General features: G+C 44.4%; 1 protein-coding gene across 1 annotated transcript; it reads right to left on the reverse strand.

Moving 5' to 3' along the window:
* Nucleotides 1-2,649: 2,649 nt before the first annotated feature.
* Nucleotides 2,650-9,739, reverse strand: LOC117051993 (sulfotransferase 2B1-like). Its single transcript, XM_033158720.1, has 5 exons — nt 9,618-9,739; nt 6,928-7,054; nt 6,496-6,590; nt 6,061-6,334; nt 2,650-2,763 (listed from the first exon to the last, which is right to left on the reverse strand). Exons 2-5 carry the CDS (start codon nt 7,040-7,042, stop codon nt 2,654-2,656), a joined length of 594 nt encoding a protein of 197 aa, XP_033014611.1. The 5' UTR covers nt 7,043-7,054; nt 9,618-9,739; the 3' UTR covers nt 2,650-2,653.
* Nucleotides 9,740-10,102: the final 363 nt, after the last annotated feature.

Below are 10,102 nucleotides of genomic sequence, written 5' to 3' on the forward strand. Positions count from 1 at the left end.
TTCTCCTCTATTGCAGTTAGTGAGAGAGAGAGAAAGTTATATAACGCTGTCTCTTCTCCAGTGTTTGAGGAGATTCAGCCATTACAGTCAAGCCGTTCGCGCACGAAACAAAATGGAGAATGCATTAAGATACCTCCCATGTGAACAGAGTTAACTGATCGCACAAGAGCTACTGGGGAACATTCCATTTAAGCATTCCCAATTTCTGTCAGTTAAAATCACTGTATTTGACACTGCTCCCCTGTACACCTGCTCCTCTCTGGCCTCCTTTCCCCCACCCAGCCACTGCCTTCAGCATGCCAGGGCATCCTCAGGCTGCCTCCAGTCACCTCAGGCAGTGATGGAGGAGGAAGCAGCAGCAGGGGGCGCAGAGGAGAAGGAGGTGGCGGCGGTGGCAGGGAAGCCATTTTGTTTTGCCTCAAGTAGCAAAATGCCCCAGGGCAGCCCTGTATCCTACGCACACAACCCAATATCCCAACCGTCAGTTATCACGCTACAAAACAGTGTGCAATATTTCAACTTCTTCCCATACTGAAGAATTGCGACCATCAGAAACTTGTCCCTTAATTATTTCTGGGGAGCAAACTGGGGGGGGGGGTGTGAAATTGTATTGCTGCACATGCTCAGTAGAGAGTCGAAACCTGCGGCATCTGCCATTAAGGGCAGTAAACTTGCTGTGGAAAAAGAGGAGGTGGGACTTTGCGGCCTTCCTCCTGTAAAGCTCCAAAGCCTTTCAGACCAGGTAAGTAGACATACTGTAGGTTTTCTTGCAGAATTTGAAAGCATTTAGGAAGTGCCCCCCCCCCCGATAGCTATTCTCATCTGTTTATGGTGTTGTGTTTGCTTATAAAGGGTGTTTCCGTGTGCTGCTCTGGTTCGCCAGAAGCGGCTTAGTCATGCTGGCCACATGACCTGGAAGCTGTATGCCGGCTCCCTCGGCCAACGAAGCAAGATGAGTGCCGCAACCCCAGAGTTGTCCGCAACTGGACCTAACGGTCAGGGGTCCCTTTACCTTTAACTCCTGTTGAACTCAGTGGAACTTACTTCTGAGTAGGGGTGGGGTGGGGAATAAAATCTAGTTCACATTCAAAGGTAAACCTACCTAATTCACACTTTCCAAAACAATATGCAAAGTTAAATACGATACAGCAATCCTTCAAAATTCAGCATTCTCGTGTTTTTGCAATGAAGTTATCTGGTGACATAATGTAGTGAAATAACTTACACTACTGTTTTTGGTTCAGTAATTTTATTTGCAAAAATGTGTATATTAAGGGAACTTGCATACAAATGTGTATAGTAGAAATTTTAAAAAAATGCTGGTGAATTTGCATGAGGACTTAAAAAAATATGAACAGATTTGCGGATAGATAAAAAACTGAATTTAAGATTGGGAAAATGAGGAACTGACAACAGATTCACACATCCCTACTTCTGAGTGGACATTAGTATAGGATTGCACTGTAAAACTGCCATTCTAAACACACTTAAAATCCAGACAAATGTGGCTAGGATTCCATTCTTCCTAAGGAATATATCCCACTGAAAACTTCTTTTATGTGGGACTTCCTCAGATGTTTCTTGTTCCTTCTGTAAGTCATCCCCTCCGTGTTCTCGCTTCATGCACTCATAGCTCATTGCTCTTGACAGAGGCAGGAGCTCACCCTTGACTTATTTGCATTCGGATCTCATCAGTGACACCCAGGGGAAGTTAGGGGTTGGTTCCCATATCATAATGTGGCTTTTGTTTCTGGTGAAGCCATGTATCGATATCTCTAGTGGTTTCACTGCAGATAATGTACATGCAGGTTCTGCTAGCCCAGCATTTGTTGTAAGAAAGTTCACTTACCCAAAGACAAGGAATTAGTACCTAAACCTCACTATATTCACCACAGATTCAGATATCCAAAAAGCCAGACTTGTGTGTAGTATGGTAAAGGAATAAGCAGCCTTCAATAAGCCTTACTTTGTGTGTTTTGCTGGTCCGTGGCAGCTGTTTTGCCAGAAACCATGGTGGGAGGCAAGGTTAGAGATCAGACAAATAAAAGAGCCATTTTTTCCTTCCTTGTTTGCCTTTTGCACGGATTTTCTGTTGTTGTTGTTTTCCTGTCATTTTGGGATAAAATTCTGCAGTTGGGAATGCGTTACAAATCTCCCCATAGGAATAAATGGAAATTGTAGATTTGTTATGTGAACGCTTGCCTAACAATTTCTTGAGAACACATGGCAGTTGGATAACACACCCTGGAAGTACTGTAGTCACAGCCAGTCTATTACACAAAAGGCATCCCACCAACAACTGGACAGGAGTGAAGACTGGTGTTCTTGAAGTTTGAGAGGACCAGGTGGGGATCTGCACCTTCTTACAGGGCCCTTTTCACCATCCCCACCCACCACCCCGCATCTTGCATTAAGCTAGGCCATTAGATGGAGTACAGGGTTGGGACTGTGTGAGTCATTATGGTGCCCCATTCTTTGGCAAATTGATTTATGCTGTTACTTGCAAAAAGGAACATGGCTGGGCACAACCTCCCTGGGGATTGGCCGACACTTGCTTTCAGCTTTGCCGTTACAGTGGAGACAGCATGTGTTAAAAGAAAACACACCTGTAAAAAAATTAAGAACAACTGTACCATTCCTGATCAGGGATTCTTCAGTCCCAAGGGAAGGTCATATTCACACCACACATGTTCTCCCAATAAACACGGTCAAAGTATTCGCTCTGTGCCACTGTCAGGTGATTCTTCCAGTCCTCAGAAATCCCTGGAACAACACAAGAGCAAGTGGCAACAGCAAAGAAGTTCAACTGAGATTACAGTGATACCTCGGGTTACATAAGCTTCAGATTACAAACTCCGCTAACCCAGAAATAACGCTTCAGGTTAAGAACTTTGCTTCAGGATAAGAACAGAAATTGTGCTCTGGCAGCACAGCGGCAGCGGGAGGTCCCATTAGTTAAAGTGGTGCTTCACGTTAAGAACGGACCTCCAGCAAGAATTAAGTACTTAACCCGAGGTACCACTGTACTTCAGTTGAAATTAGAACATTTCTTCCTCAGTCTCAGGCATGAGGCAGCCTCCTCAGGTGGCTGAGGTTAGAGGGAAAAGCACATGCCTCCTGACTTGTTTGCCCTGATCCTATCTGCAACTATTGCACCTTCCTTCTTTGGCACTCCAGCCGCACAATGCCGGCATGTTGGTGACCTTGACCTGCTGGCTGTCTCCTTCAGCTACCTTTTCTTGTTGAATCACAGAGAGCTCCATGAGGAAAGGCAGCTGACTGAGTAGGCAGGCTCGTACACTCATGAACGGTGTGTCTCTTGTTCTTCCACCAATGTAGCATTGCAGCTTTTATTTAAAGTGGAAGTCACTTGGCATCAAAAGGAGCCATTAGTAAGCAGTGGTGAGGTGCTGAGCTGCAGTGTCTGGCCCCAAAAGCCTGTTGCCCACAAGTGAAATGGAAGACACTGTTCCTTTGCTATTTAGAAGTAAGATGCAGCAGCAAGTCCCATCTGTGGGAATACGTTTTTGAGGTGCTCCTGCACCTGTTTGCTTTATGTTTTAATTAAGGTAACCTTCCGTGCATCACGAGGAAGGTAAAAGATCCAGCAGAGGTTTGTTGCATGGATCCCTCCGCGCTGGGGGCAAAGCGCGCCAATTTAGCCAATGTAACGGTCAGTTGATAGTTTCCCGCCCAGAAACTAGCCTAGAAACAACATTGTGATTGGTTCTTGTTAATGTTGTGACAATGTTTAACTTTCTAATAAATAGCCTCTGCTCTCTGTAGCGTGTGTGGAGAACGCGCGAGACAAGCCAGAGAGAACATCAGTGCGAGACAAGCCAGAGAGAAACCGAAAGAGAAACCAAGCCGCACAGAGCATTTGAGAGCTTCTTCATCATTGACTGCAGTCTCTTCGTATTTATTTCTTTTATTTCAAAAACATTTATTTGGCCTTCTAAGTTTTGGCTGCTATTTAGTTTAGCCTATCTTTCCTATCCGGGAACCTCCGGAATCTCTGGAACTTTCAGAACTCATGACAACTAATCTTCGGAAACCTTCAGAAACCTCCAGAACTCATGACAACTACCTTCAGATCATAGCCAGCGGACCCTTTCAAGGCCAGTGGGAACAGGAACTCCGGGAATTACTGGTCGTCCCATCTGCTGGCTATCCCCACACCCATCGGAATCTGTATGTGGAATGAAGAATTGTGACTTTCTCCCTCACATCAGGCAGGAAAACACAGTGATTTATGTTTGCTCTCTCACACTGCCACTCCTTGGCAAAGAGACATGACATTTGCTATGCTATTCCTGCCTCCCACCCATTTAAACTACTTTGAGGCTTTCTCCTATAATTCAGTGTTATGTAGATTTTATGAAATAAATAATAAATAATGATGTGCAAAACAATTGAGTTTAAGTTACTTCTGTTGCTTTAGAGAAGAGGAACAGACTCTGTGGCCATGAAAACTAAGACTCAGGGAAACGGGGGGGGGGGGGCAAGCCATGGTCATTCAGGTTGTGACATTTCAGCACAGAAAGGTGAATGAAACCAAAATTTTAGGAAAATTATATATAATTATAGCAGTGCTTTATTACGGTAGTTATTACAATTATTTGCTTGAATTTTTTTTAATTTTTATTCTAGTTACATGTCGTATACCAGGGGTGGCCAACTTCCAAGAGACTGTGATCTACTTTCAGAATTAAAATCTGGCAGTGATCTACCCCCATTTTTGGGGGGTTCACCTCAAAGTTATTGACCTTTTTGGGGGATGAGGAATGCCCCGTTTTGGGGGGGTTCAGTTTGTTTTTAGTTGTTGAGCTTTTTTTAGGGACTAGACCTTCTGAATTAATTGATTTAAAAACTAACTCAGCAAGACAGAAGACTGCCTGCTTTGTAAAGTGTGGCAAACTTTGATGTACAAAGCACCCAGACAAGGAAAACCAACTCAGCTAACTGGTTTACACAGGTCTGAGGATCCAGTTGATGCGTGCTAGGCCTTCGATTTCACATATGGTGCCCAAACAACTGTACCCACACCACACTACCTCCAAAGTAAACCAAAAAGCTAAAAGCAAATGCAGTAGCAAACCTCAGAACTGAACTTAAAACAAAAGCTGTATTCCCCTGCAACTGCAGAAAAACAGAAAAACTCCCCCCCCCCAACAGAAAGCCCCAAATGGCTGAAAAACTCAGTTTCCCAAGATCCTCAGTCCTCGCAAAGGAACTACTCACCATGCAAGGGAACTCAGTTTCCCAAGCTCCCTTGCAATGATGAATCCCGGCAAATTCAGAAACTGTTCCTCTCTTGCCAGCACGATGTAGCGTGGATACAAAAAGCAGGCAGACGAGGAAGGATGAGAACCCAGGCTAAGACCATGGTCAGCCCTCGGATTCGCCCCCTGACACTGCCCAAGTCTCAGCCTGCATCCCCATTTGACCAAGCAGGGTGCAGACTAGGATCCGATCTCTGATAGGCACGCCAGCTCTTTGTCGGCATGAGGGAGGGGGAAACAGCCGGCGCAACACACACACACACACACACACACACACACAGTGGCCAACTGTGCCTCGGCAAGAGCTCAATTGTTATTGAGATTTTGGGAGGGGGAGAAAGACCAGTCTTGAGATTTTTTTTCCTTTTAGGCTGCCGATAACCATTTAATTTTTTTTGCTTGGGGGGGGAGCTGCCCCCCTGGGTACGCCCATGCCGAGGCGACTACTGTGTCTTGATGGCCTTGAGAATGTGTGCCCCTCAGCCTGTTTTCAGGCAGTCCCCAGTATCAGCCAACTGTTTAAATCTTGCAGGCACACCTTGTTCTCAGAATAATTTCTTGGTTTGATTTGTATGTTCATGCGTTAAAGGTAAACATAAGGAAAGATGTTGCACAAAGAGAAAGGTGTGCAATTCTGCTTACTGTCCCCATTTTGGCTCTGGCTCCACCTCTTGCTGTAGTTGCTGATTGACTTTTTCTGTGAGAAAAGGTTATTCACCCCTGGCATGCAGCATTATGGCCTTATTCCTTGGCACTGTATGGAAACCAATGTTTTTACCTTTCCTCATGAACTTTGCTTTTGTGTGGTCAAAAATGCTCTCTGGTATTAAAGAAAAGTTGGACATCTTGTTGTCCTTCATCTTCTGGAAGGAGGCGTTTTCCACCACTGACTCAATTTGCTGGCTGTTCAGCTCATTGCCAAGAAAACGACAGATCCTCTGCACACTGCCTTGAAGGTCCTGCAGAAGGGGAATTAAAGGACTGATATGAAGCCTTAGAGCCTTACATGATATACAGAGCTTGCCCTTGATCAAGAGGCACACAAAAGGCATTCATTCCAGTTTGGAGTGCACATTTGGCAAAGTTGATACCATGAGGGTGTGGAATTCGCTGCTATCACTGTGCAGAAGCCATCCTGTCTCAGGCTGCCAATACAATACAATATTTCAAAACAAAATAATCTGGTAGTGTGTGGACACAGTCAAGCCTGTACCTGCTGTAGTTCTTCATAAGTGATGAAGAAGATGTTGGCTCTATCCTTCATCTCCATCCAGCCTTTCACATGGTCAAACCAGGAACCAAAAAGCACTGGAGGAGCAAAGAGGAAGCAGTAGAGAGATGTAAAGAGGTGCCAGGGAAACGGAAAGAATGCTATTGAAGATGTAGAGGAAACAGCAATGAGGAACCTAGAAAATAACATATTGCTTCCATTCTCACCCATTTGTTAAGGGCATTTAATAATTTTCTTTAAAAGGAAATGACTATTGTAGCACTTAACCCCATTTCTCCCTTTCTCTATGTAGCCAACTGCGAATTATACTTCTCTGATAAGACTATAGGGTTAGCTAAGAAGAGAGCCTTTCTGGTAGTGGACGTTGTGCTGGATTGGAGCAAAAGAGACTGGCTGATCTGCCTCCTTCCATACCTTCCCCACTCAGGAACCTCTCCATGTACACTTCCATTGTTTCATAATCCTTCAAATCTTTAAAGGCTTGGAAGAAGTGGTAGCTTGAAACCATCACATCTCTGGGGTTACGCATTGTGTAGACTACCTGTAACAGAGGCAGAGCGACATTTAGGGAGAGCCCAGGCAGCTCTAACATTAGGAATAGTGAAACAGCCACCATAGGCACCTGAGCACTGCCTCGTGAAAGGCATATTTAATTTACTGTTGTTAGATATATCCCCATTGATGTGCTCTATGGGGAGCTGGAAGGAACTCGGCATTACAAAGATATCTGTAAACATGATATGAAGGCTGGCAACATCAATCCCACCATGTGGGAATCCTTTGCAGACAACCTTAGTGCCTGGAGACCGACAGTCAGGTTGTGTGTCCATAGCAGTGACCACAGGAGGAATGTCTGCTGGGAGAAGCACAGAGAGAAGAAACACCATGATGCATCTGCAGCAGCACAACCAGACGCCTTCATCTGCCCCAGCTGCAACAAAACATGTCTCTCCATCATTGGCCTCTACAGCCATAGCAGGCGCTGTAATCTTCCAACAGTTTTGACTTCATCCTCAAAGGTGTTGGGTTTTTATTTGAGTGATCAAAATTGCACCTGAGCCGGTCTGATGTCAATACTGTCTGTTTAAGAAACAGAAGAAACAGGTGCCAGTGTTTTGTTCTTAATTGCCCAAAGTGTGGGCGTTACTCTGTGTATATAAGGCTCTGTTGGGAAGCAGTTTCTTCTTGGGAGTTTTGAGAGGTTTGGGGAGTGTGGGAGTGTGAGTTCTTTGATAAAGCGTATTTGGAACTAGTTTTAAAAGACTCTCTGAGAGAAGGCTAGCAGCTAATTGGGAGTTCTAACTACATTTGCTTAAAACTAAAGTCTAGATTAGAAAAGCCATTTTCTTTTACTCCTGGTGGCCTGTTTTTTCTTCTTTCGACTCTGCAGGAAGCGTACTTTTATGGGCCACTGTTATCTGAGGTGTGGGTTTTTCTTTTGCACCTTTGTTCAGTACCCAGTTAATTTTCTATCAAAAGGCACTCTCCTCCATTGTCTCCCGAAATGGACAGATGCCAACCAGATGTATCCAGTGTTATTCCTACTCAGAGTAGATCTACTGAAAATAATGACTAATGTAGGTGCATTAATTGTGATGGGTCTACTCAGAGGAAAACTTTCTTTGCTGCATCCCATTGCATTTTTATTGCCTGAAGGAAGTGCTTGTAAGATTTTGCACCTCAAAGCCAAAATAACTTGCCGGGTAATAGGTTATAATCTGCTCTGCCTCAGGTACCACCCCTGATTTTTTTTGGTGGGGGAAGAGTTGCTTTTTGTCTCCCTACCCTTTTCAGGTTGGATATCAACCTTTTCTTACCTCTTAGTGACCTACTTAAATTCCTGTTGGGCCTACGAGATTGATATTTTTACAACAAATAGTCCCTTCATTTGTCTTTCGCTTTTGCCCTTTTCTCCTTACATAGGCTTCCTTGCAGACTAACCACTTTCACCCCAAAATTTTGAAAGCTGTGGTGTGGATTAACTCTCAAACAATATGCTTCCATGTCTTTTCAGAAAAAGTGGGAGTTACTCATAAGACTTTTGATAAGAACCACAACACATGGGGAGAATATGTTGAAGCCTTCTCCATCTAGTTAAATCTTTCCACCCAAAATGCTCTAGGAGCAATTGTTTCACCAAAAGCTAGTATATTAAAAATGTTATTAATTTTTTCTAATTTACATTTCAAAATATTCACTTAGACAACCTTAAATCAACCTCCCTTCTTCGCTTTCCGTGGTTCATTTTGCAAACTATACATCCGTGCATATGTTACATGAACCAAACCATTCAGTAATCCATTGTTAAATCCATCAAAACTTTTTTACACTGTTAAATATATCTTAATACAACCGGCATTTTTAAATGAACACAATTTTCACCCATACATTTTCCAGTCTTCTTTAAACGTATGTTCTTGTTGTTCTCTTATTCTATGTTAAATCTGCAAACTGTGTGTATTCCATCAGTTTATGTCGCCATTCTTCTTTGGTTGGGACCTTGCTCGTTTTCCATTTCTGAGAGATTTTATGGAAGTACAATCAGACACTCCCCTTCCTGTTTATCAGCTAGGCTACAAGATGCACCTGTTTTTGACTCTTCCCCACAAATAGGCCCACAAATAGAATCTTCTTGCAGCCAGGTGAGCACTCCTCTGCAGATTCTGTATTTGCCTTCCCCTTAGCTCTTAGTAGGCTGAGGAGGAAAAGTCTGGTTCTGGAGTGCAGGTGCATGTCTGGTGCCCTAGAAGAAGTGTGCAAAAGACTGAGCAAATCATGTTGCTTAACAGGTCCAGGAACCTAGGCTGGGGCTTTCTAGGGGGCCTCAAGCCTCTTCTTCGGTGAGGTTTTCTGAGCATATGGGTTATCAAGGCAAAGGACCAGGGCTGACCGTGCATGTAGTCCATGACCAATGCAAGTTCTCCTGCAATCAGGCAACTGTTAAGGAGATGTCCAGTATTCCCCCCAATCCTGTAGTGCAAAATAGGGCATCCTCTAGTAAAGGGGCTGTGTCAAGTGCCTGTGCTCCAGAGTCCCCCCACGTCTGTGTGGCAGAAAGGCAGGAGTCAAAGGCAGGCTTGCTGTGTCAACTGTTCCTCTCTTACCTTGGCTTTGGAGTGGAGGAAGGACTTGGGGGAAAGCTGGAATGGCAGGTGAGTAGACAGGAGCCTGGGGGGAGGATATTTCAAGGCCGCCTTCAGCTCATCAGGAGTATCGATCCAGGGTGCCCTTTCACGCAGTGGTAAATTCTAAACCCATGAGGGGTCCCCATGACTCCGGATTAAACTCAACACCTCTGACATCCAGTGGGTACCTAGGAGGAAGCCCACCAGTCAGTCTTTTTCCATAAATCCACTTGGGTTAGCAATGCACACCTTTCGATGATCTGGTTCCATTTTCTTACTCTGCCCACTAGTGAATGCCTGGCCATCGTGAAATCAGTTAGTGGATCATAAGAATTGGAACAGATCTTTGCCCACAGCTTGCTCCTCAGCACCCTTCTATGGGACAGGATTTCCAAAATTCAGGACTGGTGCAGCTTAGTGAAGTTGAAACAATTTGGAAGTTTGACATGAAATGTTTGTGGACT

The sequence above is a fragment of the Lacerta agilis genome, chromosome 8, assembly GCF_009819535.1.
Source record: "Lacerta agilis isolate rLacAgi1 chromosome 8, rLacAgi1.pri, whole genome shotgun sequence".
Lineage (NCBI taxonomy): Eukaryota > Metazoa > Chordata > Lepidosauria > Squamata > Lacertidae > Lacerta > Lacerta agilis.

What these genes read in the sequence shown, in the direction of transcription:
- LOC117051993 (XM_033158720.1), bottom strand. Translation starts at nt 7,042, where the DNA reads ATGCGTAACCCCAGAGATGTGATGGTTTCAAGCTACCACTTCTTCCAA. An exon ending in GAGGTTCCTGAGTGGGGAAG is followed by an intron (nt 6,591 to 6,927) that starts GTATGGAAGGAG and finishes TTGCTCCTCCAG; the next exon opens with TGCTTTTTGGTTCCTGGTTT. An exon ending in AGCAAAGTTCATGAGGAAAG is followed by an intron (nt 2,764 to 6,060) that starts GTAAAAACATTG and finishes GTGTTGTTCCAG; the next exon opens with GGATTTCTGAGGACTGGAAG.